The following is a 22,014-nucleotide window of genomic DNA, read 5'->3' on the forward strand; positions in this document are numbered from 1 at the left end:
CCAATTTATTTCAATGCTAGAGACCTTCTGTCAGAAGGTGATGAATCCACAATACAAGACAAGGAATGGCAATGACCCCATATTATTTAATACAAAGTCTATTTATCCAGATTTGTATTCTGTCAATTTGGTAATTTGGGATATCATTTACAGTTAATGGTGAAATACTGGTAAGAATTTAAATATTAGCAATTAATTCCAAAAACAGAGAAGTTATAGTTAACCTGCTGGCAACTTATGAAAATAATGCTTCCATTGGCTGACCTCAATCTTTGGTTACAACAAAAATAACAAACCTGATCAGGAATTCTTATCTAACAAGTTAAACAGAGCCTTCATCCAATGACAGGAGAACAACAACTCACAAGGGAAGTCACTCCCTAAACATTGTCTAGACAATGAATGCCACTATAGATCTACCAATCACACCCTTTTTATTTTTCTCATATCATATGCTGATCTCCTCAAAACAGATACCCCTCTTCCACATGACCACAATCTTTCCAAGCAGTTTCCTTATGTGGTTGTTACAGGAAGCTATTTCACCCCCCACTTGACAATATCCTTACTCCCAAACAAATTATTTTGGAAAGAGTTATGAAAATCCCTCCACCAGAAATGCCTACAAACCTAACCTAAAAAAAAAAAAAAAAAAACTTGAATAGCAAAGACTCAAACTAGCCCTACGCGTCATGGAAAGGGGAAGGACATTAGAAAGCAAATGTCAACGCTAGATCATTGCCCACCAGCAGATTCCTTTCGTTTTCCCAAAGCATGCTTGTGCCTTCAAACCGACCTTTGACCTTGCACATGCAATGCATGTGGTTCATTTTCCTTTACCACATGCTCATTTGGCCTACTTGTTCTGTGATTCATGATGCTTCTAGGCCGTTTCAAAGAATTTCAAGTGGGAATGATCACAAGCTTCCATTAAATCAAAAATCTATTTGTAGGAATAGTGCACATTTAAAAAAAGGAAGCCTACAAGGCCATGCATACCAGGATTTTTCAGATGATTCCGGATATACTTGCATGGCCTGGAGCTCTGGTTCTGCTTTTCCCATGGAAAATACAATAGTACAAAACGTAGAATGCAAAGAAAAAAAAAACCTACTCTATGGTGCTCTCTGTCTCTCCTATCTTTTCTATATGCTTCTCTATCGACTATTATGCTCTCTTCACTAAATCTGGTAGGACCAAGTTTGAAAGGATATACTGGTCTTGAACTCAAGCCTCTCTATCGCTGAAACCTATACCAGTGCTTCCTCCAGGCAAACCCTCACCAACATCCTCTTTGTCATTCCCTCGCCAGACCTATGGACTCAACATATGGTCTCTGTGCTTTCTCCTTTCTCTTCTTCTCCCATTAAAGGTGGCACGCCGTGGGAGGCTCTCCTGGCCTCCTTCCATTCCTCTAAGGTCATCATTAATGTTTACTTGAATGGTACCATCTTGGTCCAAGGCCCTCAGGCCAACCTTCTCCTCTTTGATAGAAGCTTCCTGTGCCTCATCAATTTCCTTTCTTCTCCTGCTGTTCCCTCTCTTCCCTCCATGGCTTTCTTGCCTCCTCCTGCTGTCTCCTCCCAGGCTACTTTGCCCTCTCCTCCTTCCTCCTCCTCTCCCTCAGGCTTCTTCTATACCTCTGCAGGGTGTACCTCTGATGTGTACCCCTCCTTTGAAGTCTTTCAAGGACGGCAACCGTCTCCATATTGCCACTCTTGCTCAGCTGTCAAACACTCCTCTGATATCTGCCGCCTCCTCGAAGAACTTGACCTCAATGTTCTCTGTCTCACCGAGACATGGTTCACTGCCAGCTCTGTCACAAGCTTTGACACTCTCCTCCCTGATGGCTACAAGATCCTCTGCGTGCCCAGACCCAACCATTCCGGAAGGGGTATAGCCCTGATCTTCCCTGAGTGGATTCCTGCCTCTGTCATTCCTATGCAGGCCTACTCCTCTTTTGAATGCCTCGTCTGCAGGCTCTCTCTCTCGCCTAGCCATTCCCTTACTGTGGCTACCATCTATCAGTCACCTGGTCAAATCTCCTCCTTCCTCTCTGAGTGGGCAGACCTCTCCTCTTCCCTCCTGGCCTTGACCACTCAACTCCTCCTTCTTTGAGTCTTTAACATCCACCTCAATGCCTCCTGTTCTTCCTCTGGACTCGTTCACGACCTCTACAACTTTCTCACTCTGGATGTTATGATCTCTGCAGACCTTCGCCTTTCTGTCCCTCTCACCACTCCTCTCTCCTGTAGTGATTATTTTCTCCTTTCCTCCCAGCTCACTCTCACCACCCCTCAGGCCAAGCCAACTCCAGTACTTCCACCTACCTTCTCAGTTATCCGACCCATGAAGTGTTTGTCAGATGAGGAATTCGCCAACAATTTCTCATCCTCCCCTCTGCCCCCCTTCGGCTGACTCACACCCTGACACAGCCCCTTCTCTTCTCAATTTAGCTGTATCTGATACTCTTGATGGTCTTGCCCCTGTCATGAGGATCTGCTTGAAGCCGTACGAATCAGACCACGTCACCCTTAAACGTGAGTGCAGGGTGGCTGAAAACAAAAATGCCGTGCTTCCTGTACATCTTCTGACAAACTGGCTTGCCGCCTGTTTCAAAGGTAATACCGGCTCTCTGTCCGCACCAAGAAGAGAGCCCTCATCCAAGCCCGCATCTCTGAGGCATCCAACAACTCGGCCGAACTCTTTCAAATCTGCAAGGAGCTGGCCAATCCTGCTGCAATCTATACCTCTCCTGTCCCCTCCCAGGCCCTCTGCATGGCCCTGGCTTCTCATTTCATCTGAAAAACTCATGACATCCTGTGCTCTCTCTCTTCCTCTCCTCCTCCTCCCTCTACTCCCCGCTATTCCTCTGGCCCTTCTGTGGTGACCTCCCCTCCCTCCTTCTCTGCCTTTCCCCTGTTCTCCCCAGACAAGGTTTCTAGACATGTCCGATCTATGAAAGTCTCATCAAAACATGTTCTCCCCTGTTCCTCTAAAACCATCAAGGAACACATTGACACCCTGCTCTTGCTTTGGCTGACTTCTGCAACCACTCCTTCAACACTGGAGTCTTCCCTTCCCCCTGAAGCACTCCCTTGTGAACCCTCTTCTTAAGAAACCCTCAGCCGACCCCTCCTGCCCGGCTAACTACCATCTAATCTCTATCACTCCTTTCCTGGGCAAACTCCTGGAAAAGCTGCCCATCTCCCAGCTTAATCTGCACACTAAATCAGTTGGTTGTCTCCATGACCATCAGTCTGGCTTCAGAGCTGCCAGAAGCACGGAAACTGCTCTCCTGTACATCTGTGAAGACCTGCTCTCCAACCTTGATTCCAATACCCCCTGTGTCCTCATCTTACTTGATCACTCTTCTGCCATTGATACCGTCAACCATGCCATCCTTCTCAGTCATCTCCATGATAACCTGGGTATCACCGATCAAGCCATGGCTTGGCTGACCTCTTTCCTCTCCGATCGACCCTCCGAGGTCCAACTTGGGACCTTCCTTTCCTCTATCTCTCGCTCTACCTGTCGTGTTCCCCAAGGGTCTAACCTCTCTCCCTGGCTGTTCAACCAATGCCTGCCACTTCTTGACCACCAAATTTCCACTCACTGCCCCAACTTTCGGTGCTATGCGGATGACAGTCAGCTCATTTTCAGGCTCCCTTCTGCCATCTCCTCTCCTTCTCTCATCTCTGACGGTCTGTCTGCTATCCAGGAGTGGTGTGCCGTCAACAATCTCTGCCTTAATGCCAGTAAGACAGAGATTCTCCTTATCGGCACATCTGCTCCCTCCTTTCCTGTCGCTCTCTGGCCTTCCTCTCTTGGCCCTCTTCCTGCTCCCATGTGTGAAGCTAAAAACCTCAGGGTCACTTTGACTTCACACTCTCTTTCTCTCCTTATATCTATGGCATCTCTAAGAAGTCACACTACCAGCTGCACCTGCTCAGGGTTATTCTTCCTTTCCTCTCCTTCGCCCAGAAGCTCACTGTCTCCAGAGCTCTGCTTCTACTTTCTGCCCTCTGCAACTCATCCAGAACAGGACTGCGAGACTTGTCCTTGGCCTCAAACCCAGGGATCGTATGTCTCCAGGACTGAAATCTCTTCACTGGCTCCCAGTGGCTGTGAGGATTAAGTTCAAAACCCATGCATTGTCCAAGAGGCCTTCTGGGGCCTCAATACCTTCAACTCTGTTCCTAAATATCTTACATCTCGAGCCATCGCTCATCCGCCTCCAACTCCCTCAGGGTCAGTCGCTTCTCCAAGCAATGAGTTTGTGGTAGATCTCTTTCTTCAACTGGGGCCTCCCTCTGGAACAGCCTTCCTGCCTGCCTGAAACTTGAATCATCTCCGGTTCCGGAAGCACCTCAAGACCTTCTGCTTTCACTCCTCTCCCCTGCTGAACTCCTGACTGAAACTGCACTGGTCACATGGTTACCCCCTGATCTCGGGCCCAGGTCCCCTCCCCCACCAGCTGCACTGCCTCCCTGGCATCACCTGCACTTGGGTGCTGTTTCCGTATACCTACAGTCCCCTACCAGATTTTGACACTTGATGTATGCACTTACCCCTGCACTTGCCACAAGCTGGCCACACATTTCACCTATTCTTATTTATTAAATGTATTTTACTGTTGATCCTAAGTATTGCATTTCCCCGTCCCCCTTTACCCCTCTCACTTTTCCCTTTCCCCTTCCCCTGCACTTGCGCAATCTCAATGTCACCTAGTAAGATTGTTGTCTTTGTATTCTCTCTGTTCCCCCTCCCTTGCCGCATCTCGCCTTGAAACACGTGTGTGTATAGGCACGTTACTAATGCCATATCATATCATAACAGTTTGGGCTTTTGTGTAGGCACAGATAAGGCAGAGTTGTATTAACTGGCCATTGATGATAGCAGGTGCAAAATGGTGCGAGTACCTGCACATGTAATAGCAGTGCCTGGCAAATACCAACACTGTTGGCTTTACCAATGCTGGTTTTTAACAGGATTTCAGTGAAGGACACACACAGTGCTTATAAATCGAGTGGCTGAAGGTAGACCTGGTTAAGGCATTTTTATTACATCCGTAGTGTATTCACAGCTCCAGTTAAGTCATTAACTCTCAGAAAACTGCTTCGAAAAAACACTGGCAGGCACTTTGAGTGCAATGTTTGTTCATAAGGCTTGATTAAAACGAGCTCAAGAGTTCCCACGCGGAGGTGTTTTGGGCAGAAACTGGGTGGGAATGGCCATAGGGATTTTCATGGCCATGGCCAGTCAATGGATGGGCAAATACCCAAACAACATCTACAAGTTTTGTTCCCCTCCTCATATGCCAGTTATCTCTATATGTACTGTAGTGTAATACTTTGGGTGTAAAAGTATCAAAAGAGCCTCATAATAACCAAAATGAAAATAGGTACCTTCACCCGAGCCAGCAGTGGTTTAAGTGGGTGGGAAATACATGGTAAAACTAAGTTGTTTTAACTACAGAGAGCGGCAGATATATTTAACAAAGTGCTGCACTCGTTTCACATTGTGGAGGGTGTTTCGCGCTAGACATAGATGGAGACCTGGCGCTGTGGAGGGGCAGCGGCAGGAACATTCTTCTATAGAACTTGTAGACTTGAACTAATGACCATATCAAAAACAAAATGAAATGAAAAGAAAACGTTATCAACATTGAGGCAGCCCCAATAGACAGCCTTGTTGAGCTGCCACCTCATAATTATTACTTGCACAAATAGACAAATCAGAGTCACATTTTCACAAACTATCTACGGAACCACATACGTACAATTAGTCTTGCGCACTCAGATGTTTATGTTTCTTTCAATTATAAAACACACTGAAGAACCAACTGCGTCTAAGTAGCACCAAAGTAAAGAACGTGCAAAAAACAAAAAAAATACCTCTTTGTTCTTTATGAAGAGTTAGGATTTGAGTTAATCGACTGGTTACTAGGGGTAAAGCATTCTAAAGCCCAGGGGAAACAACTGAAACTCTCTGACCCTCCTAGTTTGGCACAGCTCCTCTTGGAATTCACAAGATCCACCACCAATCTTGCATGATCTTCCTCTGGAGGAAGCCATGGGTGCAGCGACACTGGCACAACCTAATGGATGCGCAAATAATAGCGCCTCTCATCAACAGCACTGTATACAAATCGAGTTGTTATTCCTCGGCAACTGCAGTGCCACTTTTTGAACGCCTCGCTGGGAGATGCTGCAACACAGCACACACAGGGTGTGAAAGGACAATATTTGCCTGCTCAAGCCACCAACATAAAGTGTAGGCATGGGAATGGCCCTTGCCAGTCACAGCCCCAGTGGTGTTAGCTGACCATTGTTGGGAGCAGGTGCAAAATAGTGAGAGTACCTGTACATCTAATAACAGTGCCTGGCAAAGGATTAAAACGAATGCCACAGCAAAAAAATGCTGGCTTTGCCAATGCTTGCTTTAAAATGGACTTCAGTGGCTGAAAGCAGGCCTGGTTGACATGTTTATTACAACAGTAGCTTTAGATCTCCAATTAAGTAATTAACTCTCAGAAGACTGATTTGAAAAAACATTGGCAGGCACTTCAAATGCAAAGTTTGATGGTAAGGCTTGAATAAAGCAAGTTCAAAGAGTTCCCACGAGGATGTGTTTTGGGGAGGCAGAGGCATGAATGGGTGGGAATGGCCACAGGAATTAGGAAAGCCGTGGGCAACCAATTTGTGGGCACATAACCAAACAACACCTACAGACTCTGTGTCCCTCCTCATATGCCATTCCTCCCTTTCTGTATTCCAATGCAGTAGTTTTGTCTTATGCACCTAATATTCCTAATAGTCCAAACTAACAACAATGGACAACCACATCCTAATTGACTGGGAAACATTGGATGCATGCAAGGTTGCTACAAGGCCCAACCCAAACAAACAATGCAAAGTACGTAAAAACTATATCAAACAAGTGGAAACTGTTTAACAACCTGACTGATGTATTTATAAAGTGTAAAGAAATTGTGTTTAGGGGGCTCTGTGAATTTCTTCCAATATTCTCATGCATTACCGGGGGTCAACTCCAAGTGGATAGTATGAAGGGGTGGGTTTCTCTCGATAAACATTTAACAACATAGGTTATTTGGTTGTAAGGTTTCTGATAAGAGAGAAAGTACCTGTATTGTGTGGCTAACACACCCTACCTTGCAACAATATTATAGGTATAGCATTCGTATTGCTTCAAATTCTGTTCCATGGGATCTCTTTCCACACAAGAAACAAATTTCTATCTCGCATCAGAAATATTCAGGCATGGCAAAAACAAGAACAGAGGGACAATACATGCAAATCATGTACAACAAGAATGGTTCATTGAAACATCACTTGCTCTAATCCTCCAAACACACATTAAAACAACGTATTCTTTTTTACAGCATCCCTCCTGAATCTTATGAAAATACAAGTCAGGTTTCACACGGACCTTACACAACAAACACAGAAAGGCTGGTCATGTAAGGAGAAAGACTCATTTCAAATCAAGACTTCATGAATCTTACCCAAAATGACATGCTGGTGCTAACGAAAACAAATACCCTAGAGTGACGCCAAGGAAAGCCAATACAAAAAGCCTAACACATGTCATGGGGCAATCCAGGAGTGAGGTGACGAAGGGGATATTCAACAGTTAGCGTTTACTACACTCTCAATAGCGCAAGATTATGATATGAGTGGCTGCTTTCATGAAACGATTCTCCAGGGTAAATATCAGAGATGAATGAATGATCACTATTGATCATAGACTTGACCTCAAAAGAAATGACAGAATGCCAAAACATAATAGTCAGGATTATATGGTCAATCATGGTACCATCACGTAAACCGTTGTATGTGGCTTTGCCTAGTATATCTGGTGGCACTCTGCCACTACATTACATGGAGGCCATTTTCACATTGTACTTTGTGCATATATGGGCCTAGTTTATCCTTTCTAGGATCGCTTAGGATAGGTGTAGTGATGCCATATGCTACCTATTTGGTCGTCAAGTAGTTATTTTTTAGGGCCCTTCACTAGTTTTAGGTTGAAGTCACGCCCCATTATATGCAGCGGAGTGTTCCTGTGGTAAAGTACAAAACAAGCTCAATAGATTGAATGTAAGCCAAGAAACGCCCCCTTTCCTTGTAATTTGGAGCCCAATAAAAATTGATTAACCACAGTGATGGAAAGTTGGTATGATGTTTGACTTCAATGTGGAGATACTCTGTATTACTATGCACTTTGGTTTGAAGACAGATAGGGATATCATGCATCACAACCCTGCAGCATTTCTGCCATGTCAGCTTGGGATTGCTGAGCTGGCAAATGAAAAAACGACATCTCTGGTGAAGGTGGCTGTGGACCAGGTTTCTCGCATTAAAATTATGTGAATAGAGTCGACTGAGTTGAGAATATCAGCTTCACACATTTTGTTGTTAAAACCAGTCACGTTCCAAGAGACATTTCTAGTTTTGTCTTGGCCATAATTTGATGTTACCAAGTGTTGCACGTCATAGACCATGAGCCTCATTAGATGTTTGGCGGTAGCCTTGCCAGTAAAACCAGCAGGCTTTGCCAAACTTCTGGAAATGTCTGGCGCCTGCGAATGCGCATTTACCGGGTCATTACGGACCTGCTGGACCTGGTAATTGCCCATTTGCGGGTGCCGAAAAAAGATGCTCCCCATTCCCATTCGGCCCTATAGGGCTGAATAGGAATGGGGAGGTTGGATGCACCGGCACCGTTAATAATGGTGCCGGTGCATCCGACATGCTCGCAGGTGCCGTTCTGCCGACCTTGCAGGCAAAAAGGGACCCGCAAGCACAACTCATAGTTGGCCTTTCTGGGAACTACGGTACCGGCATGCGTTCCGGTACCATAGTTCCCGGACCGGCAAATTTATAATGAGGCCCCATGTCTCGCACATGGGGGTGTGGGCTTGGGTTCACAGACGTTGCAACAGCCAACGCTTGGAGTCCGGCCTACTCGCACGAGTTGTCGATGGGTAACAGCTTTTGGAAGCAGGGGTAGAAAAAGCTACCAGAACAATAAAATGTCTGAGTTGGCAGCGATTCTTCGTTAGATTGGAATTGTTAAAATAGTTAAATATTCCAGATCACTTTAGAGTAATAATTATACAGTCAGCATTTAGCTATTTGTTCGTTTTTCCAATTCATCCAATTCTTCTTACAATTTGGCGACCAATGGCTGGTCCTATGATGGAGGTATTTATCCACTGAGCCACTTTATTAATCAAAGAGATAGATGGTCCTCGATCAGTGGAGTGTTGTGCTGGTTCATGCTCAATAATAAATGATACAGGAGCAGACACAAGAAACATATCAAACGTGGCAGCCATTTTTGTGGGTAGCAATATGGTGGAAAATTCATTATTTTCTTGTTCTCTGTAATGGAAGCGTCAAACAGGCATCCTGTGTTGTTGCAGCAATCTACTACCAAAGCTACACAGGCATCCTGTGTTGTTGAAGCAATCTACTACCAAAGCCACAGGTAGTTCTGTTGTACACTCGCTGGCCTTATGAAGAGTGGAGATCTACTTGCCCTTTCTGCTCTCACTAGCTATAGGGGTGTTGTGGCAAGCAAGGGAACTTGCAATATTGGGCTTGTAAGCCTCTTCTTTGTGCTGTTCACTTGATAGTACCCCCATCTTGCTATGCCTTAATTTTCTCTCCACTGCGTTTGTTGGAGCCTCTAGTTCACCCACGACTTGCCTTAGGTATACATTACGCGTACCTAAATGGTGTGTTTTACCTGGAACTGCTTTCAGAGGCAGAGAGGCAGTTGCCTTTCTCTTTCCCATATTCAAAGGCCACTGGAACATTCTGGTGAATGATAGTGCTATAGTCTGGTGGTGACAGCAGATGTCCCGTCTCCTTGAACTTGTCTTGTGACTTTTATCGATCGTGGCTGGTCAGCCTCTTCTCGCCTATCTTATGGACTTTGCAGGCCTTGGACACTCTATGGTCTTGCAGGCATTGAGGACATTCAAATAAAACACTCAGGAGTCTGTTATGGCTGAGAAGACGCATTGCCAAGTAATGCAAGCAATGCATTTGCACTGCCCGTTTCTCCAAAGTAAACAATCAAACATTACACAGGCTGCTACGTGAGCTACTACACAGCCTTAAGACTGTGCCTGAAGATTTAAATTTAAAATGGACAATTTACCCTTTTCATTTTAGAGCACAACGGATGAGGGTTGAGGTCGTAGTTTTAAAAATGATTAATACCAGAGACCCAGAGCTATTCACAGGACCATGGGGAACCTGGGTCTTGGGGCTAAGTGATGTGTTCGAGCCCGAGCTCGGCATAGCTCCAGAATTCATCCAAAGGTCCCCTACTCGGGTACACATCACACCAGCAAAACTACCCATGTCAATTTACCACTGCGCTGCTCTCCCTTGTCACTTTCCTTGACGCAATTGATGAATGGGTCTTCCAATGCAAAAGCCAGTAGTGGCAATAGTAGAGATGGGGATATGCCCAAACCACTTAAATAGATCTTTATGTATATGTCAATGCTATTCTCTCCTCTCTAAACATAATTCATTCTATACCATTACTTTTCACACACACCAATTTGTTAATGTTAATCTCAAAGGTATTTGTATCGTGCACCGTCACCACTGGAGTGGTGCCCCGGCACTCTGGCAGATCTGAAAAGGATGGGGGGGTTTAGTACGGTGCAGTTGGAATAGGAAAGTGAGAGTTGTAATTTACTGTTGGCAGCTTCAGTTCGGTTTGCATCATTCACTGAGCTTAAGTGTGATTTTCGGTTCAGTGTGACTTCCCATGTGCGGTTGATAGGGGTTATGTGTTAGTCTGTTGTTGCAGTGTGGTGAAGTAGGTGCGTATTGCTGTGCAGAGATGTGGTTGTATGGGTTTCTGTATGGGAAGTGTATGCGGAAAGTTAAGGTTTTACAGTTGGGTTAGCAGGTTTTGTCTTTGTGTTTGTGTGCTTAACATGTATGATTATCCTGTGTGTTTGGTATTGTGGTTTGTCTGTTTAGTTGGCAGGCATGTTGAGGGGTGGTAGTTTCCTCTGTGTTACTCTAGTGGTAGGTCTACCTGGCTGATGCTGGCGTGTTCTCGCCCCGGGTTGGTGATGATTGGGATGGAGGGTTCTGGTCACTCTCTGCCTGTCCTTTGCAGGTTCCTTACCTACCTAAGTTTCCTAGGTGGACATGGGTTGTTGTGATGCCCTCCCCCCATCCTCTGGTTAGAGAAAATTAAGTTAGGGTCATGGGTTACACCTTAGGTTCTTGTTTTCCGTTGGGTGCATGATTCCTAATAGTGTCTTCTGGTTCTGGAGAAACAAGCCAAGTTTTCAGCAGTTTCCTGAATTCCAGGTGATCCCTTGTGCTGCATATGTTTTTTGGTAGGTCATTCCAGGTGCTTGCTGCCAGGTGAGAGAAAGATGATCTTCTGAATTTTCTTTCATTTTAAGGTTTTGGTTTTAAGCGAATGTTGTTGCTTGATCTGAGTGGTCTTGTCAGACAGTAGATGGTTATTCTCTCATTTAGGAAGTCTGCTCCTTGGCCATGGATTGTTCTGTGCGCTATACAAATTGTTTAGAACTTTATTCGCTGTTTTATTGGTAACCAAATTAGCATTTTCAGTACTGGGGTAATGTGTTCTCTTCATGGTAGTTTGAGCAGGAGTCTGGCCGCTGCGTTTTGGATGTGCTGAAGTTTCTTTAACAGTTGCTCTGGCATTCGTAAGGATAGGCTGTTGGCGTAGTCTACTCTGGACATGATGAGTGCGATGATGGTGAGTGTTTTGTGGGTAAAAGAAAGGAATGGTAGGGTCCTTTTTACCATGTTTAGGGGGAAGAAACATTTCTTGATTATGGCGTTTAATTGTGGCTTGAGTGTCAGTTCATTGTCCATCAAGACTCCCAATTTTTTCACTATTGTTGATAGAGTTGGTGTTCCAAGTTCCGTTGGCCATGGGATGTAGTGATTGTTTTCCCCGCTTTTGGATATGATAATTATTTATGTTTTGCCCGGGTTGAGTTTGAGGCTGTTGGTGTTCATCCAGCCGGAGAGTTCTTGTAGGCAGTCTTCCAGCGTTGTTTCCTTCCTCTGTATCTTGTATTTTGTAGATGCTTTGTGTGTCATCAGCATAGTTGTAACATGCGAGGCCATGTTTTTTTAATGAGCTTGATTAATAGTGCCAGGTATATGTTGAAAAGCAATGGGGATAAGGAGGATCCTTGTGGTACTCCGCAGGTGCATACTCTTTGGGTGGATTTGAAAGGTTTGATCCATACAGTTTCTGTTCTGCTTGTTATCCATAGTGGGGCTAGTTCAGTGATTCCTATTCCTTCCAATCACCCAATTAGAATATCGTGGTTGACTGTGTCAAATGCTGTGGAGAGATCTCAGATTGAGAGCAGTGCCGTTTCCATTCCTATCATTGTTCTGAAGCCTACTTGTGCTTGATCCAGCAGTAGGTTTTCTTTTATGAATTCTTGTGTTATTCTGTAGATGTATGTTTCAAGTAGTTTTGCTGGGCACGGGATGTTTGTGATAGGTCTGTAGTTGGAGAGGTCCTCCATGTTTCCTGCTGTGTCTTTGAGTAGTGGCTTGATGTATGCTGATTGGAATGAGCTCTGTACTTTTCCTGTTGAAATTGATTGGTTGAAAAGGTTTCTGTAGTATTCCATGGGTGTTCCTTGAGTGAGGAGTGATTTGTGTATATCTGGTAGGCAGGTATCCATGGGGAAGCCTGCTTTGTTGCTATTGTTTACAAGCTTGCCGAATGTCTCAGCTGATATTTGGGGGACACTTCGGAGTTTGTTCGGGTGATCCTCGGATGGCTGGGTAGGTTGCCTGTTGTAGTTGCTTGGTCTGCTTTGTATGATATGTTGGATGGTGGCAATTTTGTTTTTGAAGTAGTCTGCAAGGTCGTTGCATAATTTCAGTGAAGGTGTTGGTGTGTCGCTGTAGCCAGGGGGCTTTCTCATTTTGTTTATGATTTTAAACAGTTCTTTTTGGGTGTTGGCGCTTTGGTGATTCGTTTTCGTAGTATTTCTTCTTGGCCTTATGGATTTCCCTTTTGTAGGAGTGGATATGTTGTTGGAATTGTAATAGGTATTTTTTTTCCTTTGTTCTAGTTCAAGCTTCCTGTTTTTTCTTTTCATCGCGCTGAGTAGCGGTGTAAACCATTTTGCTGTTGCTCTTTTGCACGATGGGGTAAAAGGATTTTCCTTGGCGAGCTCGTCTATTGTTCTGGTGATCTACTTATGCAGTAGTTCTGTTTTTCTGTCAAGGTGAGGTTCATCCAGAGTCATTGCCGGTGGTTTGTTCATTTCCAGTAGTTCTACTAGATTGCTATTTTAACGGTCCTCCAGTTTCTTTTCATGATAGTCGCCAGTTTGTCGGGTTTTTTAGTTGTTGATGTGGAAAGCATGATTACGAAGAGGATGATGAGGTGGTCGTTCCAGAGGATCTGTATTGGTGGCACCATGGTGATGAGGTTTTTGTTTGTGAATATTGCATCTAGTGTATGTCCCACTGCATAAGTTGTTCCTTTGACTAGCTGATGTAATTTCATTGTCCTCAGTTGTTTGGCTAGTAATTTCTGTGTGTTAGTGGTTTCTTTGTCATACCAGATGTAGAAGTCTCCAAGGATTATCAGGTGTTCCTGTTCTATGGCTAGGTTGAAGATGGCTTCAGTGAAAGAATCCACAAAGTTGCATCAAATGTCAGTGGTCTGCATCGCAGGAGGAATTTGAGGTTTGTCTTTGGGTTTGCTGTTAGGCGAAGGCTTAGGGATTTGCAGTTTTTTGATGGTTAGTTGTTCTTCAGTTTCAATTCTCAGGTGTTCCTTGTGCCAGTCCTGTTTTGTTTTTCCTGTTCGCTTGTGAGCACTTGAAGTTGTAAGGGAGGCAGTCATGGAAAGTAATTTTGTAGTTGTCATCTAGCCATGTTTCGATTATGAATAAGATGTAGATACCTTTATCGCACAGAAGGTCATAGATCTCTGTAGCATTCTTGGACATTGATCTGGCCTTGATTAGGTTGCAATGGATCGTTTTGATGAGGTTAGGTTTGTTTTTTGATCATTTGGTTCTTTAGTTGGGGTGCTTCTGTGTTGTCATAGTTCAGTTGGTGATCCGCTGAGTCTGCTTCATTGTTGAGACAGTCTGTTAGGTTGATGGTTGGGTTGATGAATTCTTCTGTTTCATCGTCTTCTATGTTTTGATAGGCTTGCTGGTGGTGACCTAGTGTTTTTGTGATGTAAGGAATGAGGACTTTGGTTTCATACCTTTCTATTCTGGAGAACTCTCTTCTTTTTGCGGGGTTCAAATTGGTGTCGGCATGTCTGGATCTGTTGGTGGCATTGGAGTGTCGAGGTGATGCGGGTGTTGTGAGGTACGGTGTGAGATATAGGGATTTTTCTCCTCTCATGTTCTTTGTTCTGTTGGTTGTAGTATTTGTTGGGGAGTGTTCTGTATTTGCGGTGGTTTCTCCTGGAGGGTGAGGGGGGGTGTGGATCTGTTCTGTTTGTTCCTTGTTCAGATTCTCTTTGGTGGCGTCCAGATCTGTTTCGGGGCATTTTGTGGTCCTTGGTAGTAGGGTTGTTAAGGTATTGTGGTTACCAGGGTGGTAGCCCACCTGTAAGGCCTTGTGTGGCTTGGCTGGATTTGGTTCATATCCTCTTGTGATGTGGTAGCTCGGTGTCCTCTATGGGTGGTTCTCCAATTAGTGGGTTAGGTTTTGGTGTTCCTCTAACTATGGGTGGCCTGTCTAGGTGGGTTTCTGGCAGGGTACTATGTGTTGGGAGTGGGCGGTGCAGTTGGATATGTGCACAGGGTGACTGGTTCCTAGTTAACTTGGGGAGTGACCTGGCTACAGGTACTTGCTTTCAATGGTTTTGGGTGTTCCTGGGTGAAATGCAGGCCTAAGTTTCGCAGATGGCAGGCAGTGGGAGAGCACTCCTAGATTTGAGATCACTAGATAGTGGGAGAAAAGGTCTAGGTGTCACTGTATGGCAGTTAATTGAGATGAAAAACACACCCAGATTCAAGACTCTTAGATAGTGGGAGAAAAGGCCTAGGTTTCTCAAAATGGCAGTCAGTTGAGAAATAACACACCTAGATTTGAGATACAGAGACAGTGGGAGAAAAGGCCTAGGTGTCACAAGATGGCAGATAATGGAGACGAAAACACACTTAGATTTGAGACTCATAGATAGTGGGAGAAAAGGTCTTGGTTTCACTATGCAATGGACGCTTCAATGTGTGCCTGTAAGTTGGGTGTACACTGGGCTCCTCAGAGTGTGTCCTAGCTGTATATGTTTAGTGGGTGAAGTACTTACTGCAGTGGTGGTGGTTTAAGATGGGCTGAGCGTAAATGTGGCAATCACTACCATTAGTTCTCCCTACATTGTCCATTGAGGCAGGTTGACGGCTGTCTGGTCCTCTTTGTCAACTTGTGGGTGCTATCTGATGCTGCTTATGCTGTTCATGGGTGGAATTGCAACCACCCAAGAGAGTCGATTTGGGAGCAAGCAAGCTTGTTGGCAGCTGCTTGATGAATAGGTGGGGCTTGTCACTGCAGCTGGATATAAGCTGCTGAGTACTGCTTTACGTGTTGCTTGAGGTCAGCGTGGGGTGGGTTCAGGCCAGGGTATAAGGGCCCAGTGGGCTCTTCTGTTTGAGTATGTGTGCAGGACTTGGGACCGGTGGCAGTGATTATCGATAGTACTTATTGGTGGGTGGTGGCCTGCTTTCCCTGCTGACACCTGCAGACACTTCTCTGGGTTGATTCTTGGCAATTGCCCTTTGACTTGGGGACCTTAGCCGCAAGGGCTGCACCGGCAGAAGGCTGCACTAGCACTCTCGGTCTTGCGAAGATGTTGGACCAATCAGGGCAGGGGGGAGCGGTAACACATAGGAAGCCACAGGGGAGACTGAGGTGACCAGGGAGCAAAATACAATTTCAAATGCAAAGAAAAAAAAATCACAGAAATGCAAAAAAAATACTTTTTCTTTCCTTAAAAAAGGATGCATGGCTAAGGCCACCAGGGACAACACTTATCCCAAGCACCTACGGCTGAAAAATGCTGTTGGTGCTGCAGAGAGGTGCCTACACCCTCTCACAGGACTAACCCCTTGTTCTGCTGGCCAATGGGGCTACAGTGGGTGGGGAGGGAGGAGGGGGACAGGGGAGCAGGAAGTAGGGAAAGGGGACGGTGGATTCAGGTGCGCTAGTGCACACAAATGCAAAAAAAAACCTTCTCTTTCACTTAAAAAAGGATGTGTGTCTAAGGCCACCAGGGACAACACTTACCCCAAGCACCTGCAGTTGTAAAACGCTGCTGGGGCTGCAGAGAGGGTCCTACACCCTCGCTCAGTACTAAACACTCGGCCTGCTGGCCAATGGGGTTATGCTGGGTGGGGAGTGAGGAGGGGTGCGGGAAAGCAGGAAGTGGGGATATGGGGCAGTGGATACAGGTGCACTAGTGCACACAGATGCAACAAAAAAACCTTTTCTTTCCCTTAAAAAAAGGATGCGTGGTTAAGGCCTCCACGGACAAAACTTCCCCCAAGCACCTGCTGCTGAAAAACGGTGTTGGCTGGAGAGAGGGTCCTACAACCTCGCGCAGGACTAAATCCTCGGCCTACTGACCAATGGCGCTACAGTGGGTGGAGAGGGAGGAGGGAGACGATGGATTCAGTTGAGCTAGTGCACACAAATGAAAAAAAATTGCTTTTCTTTGACTTAAAAAAAAGGATGCGTGGCTAGCAGCCAGGGACAACACTTACCCCAAGCACCTGCAGCTGAAATTACGCTGCTAAGGCTGCAGAGAGGATCCTACACCCTCGCTCAGGACTAAACACTTGGCCTGCTGGCCAATGGGGCTACGGTGGGTGCGAGGGAGGAGAATTTACGTAATTCATTCTATACCATTACTTTTCACCCACACTCATTTGTGTTGAAGCACCACCTATATGCCAAAACTAAACTGGGCATAGCTATATCAATGTAGTAATGTCAGGCTGTGATACAAAATATGCTTTGAAAAAACAAAGTCGCCTGCGTTGGTGAAAGGCAACCTATTGCAAAACATGCTTTAGGTGGTAACTTGGGGCATAGATAAGAGTACATTTGCAGCAAATGCTGTTTTGTGAAGCAACTAATCCAGAAACATTTGTCAAAGCAGTTATGACTTAAATACTGCCAAACTCAAATACCGTTACGGAATTTGGTAAGACCCCAGTGACAGTAATGGTACGCATGATTTAGAATTAGGCGGTCCCTTCAGTTTCAGAATTTGGAGTCTCATTAGACGCCACTGGCGATTGCATATTAGCATCAGTTTTCCCCAATTTCGAGCCTCCTTGTACTCCACTGGGGTTTCCATATTAGCACACACAGTAATGGAGTTGTGTTGTGGAAATGCATTCCACACAAAAGCATGTGGATTTGTCGAGTTTCAAGATTGGAACCCTGAATTTGATGGTGCAGTAAAAGTGTGAGTAATCACATTACCAGCGCTTTCTCTTTTACCACACTGTCAACCACATACTGAGGCCCTCTGAGTAGAGTTCGGAAGAACATGTACAACAGTTTTATGGTGAGAAGGGAGTTGTGTGACATAAACTATGGACGTTTGGTTTGCTGAAGTGTTGTCATGGAATGTGCAGGGAGGTTATGCCATCAGTGAAGGTATTGAAGGGGGTCAGTTGATGGGGATATAAAGGATTAGCAGAGCTCATATGGTTTGAGACCTATCGAGTTAAGAATACATGCTGCGTACTCTTTCAGCATGGGACTATCATTACAGAGAGCTTACGTGATTAATTGATAAAGGATTATGAAAGAATGAACTATCAAATGACCGAATGCATGATTGACAGTACAAACAAAACAATTTCTTAACATTTTTGAATCTTGAACCAATTGTGTGAAATATGTTAGCAGACAAATGCTTGGATTCTTAACATCCCATGGGCGCTTTAGATGCCAAGGGCCTAGGATGCAGAGTGGATGCACAACAGTTCTAACAGTTTAAGGATGGCAGTAAGGGTGATCTAGCTGAGCCCTCAATAAGTGGCACCGGGCAAGAAAAGGGCACTTACTGCAGCTGTAGAGCTTGTTGATCTTGGCTATATCCAGGTTGCTCATTCCAAACCTTTGACCGATGGGGACATTAGGGTCAGGTTTTGGGATGATTGTGTCTTGTCCAGCCGTATTAGTCAAGGCATTTCTATTGCAAAGAAGGAAGATCAATAAGAAAATGCATAACCCTTAAGTGATTAATACCAGTTTGTACAAAAAGCTTGGATTGTGTAACATTTTATAACTATTAGCATTCTGAGCTATGTCAAGACGAGCAGTAAGGCTGTCTACTTCACTATCATCTATACTGCCATACCCCCCAGTGTGACGTCATGAAGCCCAGTAGATTTGAGGAAGAGTGACACTTCTAAGGAATATTACCCTGCTTCTATTAGGACAACACACTTAAAATGCAACATCAACCCCAAAACCAGATACAGTGGAACTGTGTGAATGTGCTAACAGGATTATTTCTAGTTGATTTAGATGATCTCTTGCTAATAAACGGAAGCTTACATCATTGATACGCCAACTGTTGACATTATATCTGAGAGAGTTCTAGGATATCTGCCTATGCATAAGATAAATTACTGTAAAAAGTGCCAGGATCTGAGGGCTCTCCTAAAGCTCATGTGATCACTGATGGGTCGTAGATGGATGAATAGGTTGCACAGGCCTGCACCCTGGAAAGGGAAGAAGTGAGCACCAGACATGGCCTTACCACACGTAAGAGAATGGCATAGAGGTCTACCAGGACCAAAGAGTGTGCTGTGGCTGTTACAGTGGAACTCCAATTTCCAGAAGAGTGGGCCAGTGCCATAGCACGAGGGCTGGGCCTAGGATTATCATTCCAGCCTCTATACATTCTACTTCCCTTTCACTAAATGTCTAACATATGCCTCTTCTCTATCACTCTGTCTACACAGTGACCCCACCCCGTAAATGCCCCGTGTATTTTCTCCTTTGCTAAAAGCCAACTTTTATTTTTATAGAGAAACGTTGGTTCCTTGAGTTTGCTCCCTTCGTCACTGCTGCCCGAGATGAGAGAGAAAAAGAAACATGCGTCCATCCCTCAAAAATCAGCCAGGACACCAGAATGCTTGTACTCTCTGTATCAGCATGAGGACCCACCCTGTGATATCTTGCTACACAGTTTTGCGTATTTCACACATTATGCCTTCCTTCATCAGCCCTGACGGTCATTACCTGCCATAGTGCATCACTGAGCCGTAGTCATAAGCAAGATCCAGAGTGTTGGCGTTCATCTCCTTGTTAAAGTTGGGCTGATCACCTGAAAGGAACAGTGACAGTGACTGTGATAAACAATTGGAACTCAATGTCTGGCTGCATATATACCCTACTCGTTGTTCAAAGATGATTTCATGTTTTCCAAATAAAGAGCAGCATTGCCGGCACACCACCTTGACACATACGGGTTTTACTTTTACAAATACTTAGTATCAGTGGCTTAACCTTTTGGAGGACATGTCCTTAGAGCAAAGTAATTGAAAATGATGCCCCGGTTACATGGAATCAACTGATCAGTTTGTGCTTCCGCCTATTTTTTCAAAATGAGGCCGTTTCCTAGTCATCCCATAAATGTAATTATAGGATCTTTTAAAAAGCATGTCCTCCCATTTTAGCACTGTTCTTGTTGGTGATGTTGAGCAACCCATGATACTGCAGTGAGCATCTTTTCATGTACCCTTATTTCTGTTTTAGTGAATCCTATGTTTTCAGACTGAGGCACTCATAGCCAGTGTGGTGTCCCTTTAAGTGAGACACAAGGCAGAGTGATGTAACTCTGCAATGTATACTGTATAATAAATGGGTCCGCATCAAGTGCGCTCGTCAGAGCATGCATGGATCCCGGACGGCAATCAGTGTCCTCTTTGTCATCTGTGGGGGCTGGTGGGACTCAAGGTGCAGTAGGCCTCACACGAGGGGGCCATTCTTACAGCCATTACAAAAATGGGCAGTTTGCATCTGTGTTGTAAACCCTGAAAGGGTGCACAGGCATGTCAGAACATTCATGTGTGGTGTGGACTGCCCACAACACAATGTGAGTGAGCTTTACATGAAAACGTACACCACCATAAACAAAGTGCTGTGTAATAAAATAGACATTGATTAATACCAGGAGGAGTTTTTGAGGAAAGGAAGGCTGCACAAGATGAGTCAGATGGCAGGACCGGCAGAAAGAATAAAGAAGACTATGCAGGAAGTGGGAAAGCATTCCACAGGATGGGGTCATTAAGCTCTCAACAGAGCACAACTAGCTTGAGGCGTGGAGAGGGAGAATGGAGGGAGCAATTCAGCAGAGGGAAAGATCCGAGAGACGACAAAAAGTGGGTTGAAGATATTTTAAAATAAAAAAGGAGAAAATAAAACGGAAAACATAACTAATAGGGAAGCCAGCAAAGACTGAAGGCAAATTGCAAGTAATGAGAGGAGCAGGTAAAAGATAAGGGTGAGACTTTTAGGTGACTGAAAATTACAGTGGAATTGCTAAATATTATAGTTAAGTTAGAATCAACAAGAGTGGGCAGGAGTGGATAGATAGAATATGATAGATAGTCAAGATGGAGGGACTGAGGCGACAAGTTTGATTTGACAAACACTTCAGGCAAATATGGCATCAAGGAGACATTGAGTGAATAAAGATGAAGAGACAACGATCTGCGAGTCATTTGCACGATAGGAAGACGAAAGGTGTGCTGAGAGAAACATATATTTGGAAAACAATAAGGGGACATGCATGAATCCCAAAGAGATCGTGGCGTGTAATCAAAGGCTCCAAATCAACAGAACTGAAGGGCCCACTGGAAAAATTACCTGCCAGCTTTCATACAAAAAAAACTTCACACTGAAAATGGGCCAATTTAGGCAGACTGTGGGAGTTCTTATCTGTCTTTACAAAAGAAAAAGCAGCCTTTTAATTCATGGTGTTGGAAGAAAATCAAAGGCCCTTTTCACATGAAAAGCAGGATTAGCAAATACTGAGACGAAAATGGCTTTACATGTGTGTATTGATGCATGTAATCCGTTGCCCCTTTTAGATGTTAACAACATCCACCACTCCAACATGAGGTTAAATTAAATTTCCTTAGAGTGAGTAAAATATGATAGAAAATCCCATGGTTATTTAAATGCTCATGCATGCTTTTTTAGCTATGTCAGACAGTGATCTAATAACCGGCCCTGTCGCACCAGGAAACATAGGAGTTGTATGCTGTTGTTGTTGGTTGCTCTATTTTAGAAAAAGTTGTTCATTTTTGTTAAATAAGCACCAATGAAGGTTGAGGCCTCCATACATTTGGTGGATTGAGGGACAGCTTCTCTCCCAGCCTATCCCTATTAGATTGGTGTTGCACCATACACTGCCTAGGGATAGGCACCCCTGTGTAGGGACAGGGTGTTCTTCCAACAGGATTAGATAGTAACACAGTGTTGGTTTCCCTTACCTGCATTCGTCCCAACCATTGCTTTAAGATATTAGCCTGTATTATTATTTCTCCTAAAGAATCATTTGTATTGTGATACAACACTGTTGATATAACGGTTATGGAATGAAAAATGCCTATTCTTACTTTTGAATTGCCCTGATGTTTCACCTTGGATGAAAATACTGAACAGAAGAACGAGAGGAGGGTGGAGCAGGGGATACATACTGGGAATGTAAGTGGAGTTTAGAGGATCAGCGGGATTGACAGTAGAACTGGCTCACCATTAGTAAACAAAGAGAGAGAGAAAGGCTGAACAGAAATAGAGGAGATAGAGGAGCCATGATAGTAGGCGTCAAAGTGGGTGAAGGTGGCCAATTAAAAAAGACAAATGTACAACGCATCTTGCGAAATACAGTAGCATTGTGCAGACTTTCTTACAGACTTTCGTGAAAACAGGCCCAACTATTGAT

The 22,014-nt window shown here is 44.6% G+C and overlaps 1 protein-coding gene across 3 annotated transcripts in view; it reads right to left on the reverse strand.

The window, feature by feature from the left end:
- The window catches only part of LOC138503506 (embryonic protein UVS.2-like), a 283,894-nt gene that overhangs the window by 153,644 nt on the left and 108,236 nt on the right, over positions 1-22,014 (reverse strand). For all 3 annotated transcript variants that reach the window (XM_069623293.1, XM_069623292.1, XM_069623291.1), the window contains 2 exons: positions 19,305-19,389; positions 18,119-18,246 (listed from right to left, as the gene is read on the reverse strand). In XM_069623293.1, coding sequence (XP_069479394.1) covers positions 18,119-18,246; positions 19,305-19,389 — 213 coding nt within the window. The remainder of the gene's footprint in view (positions 1-18,118; positions 18,247-19,304; positions 19,390-22,014) is intronic.

The sequence above is a fragment of the Ambystoma mexicanum genome, chromosome 11 (assembly GCF_040938575.1).
Source record: "Ambystoma mexicanum isolate Mex_15411 chromosome 11, UKY_AmexF1_1, whole genome shotgun sequence".
NCBI lineage: Eukaryota > Metazoa > Chordata > Amphibia > Caudata > Ambystomatidae > Ambystoma > Ambystoma mexicanum.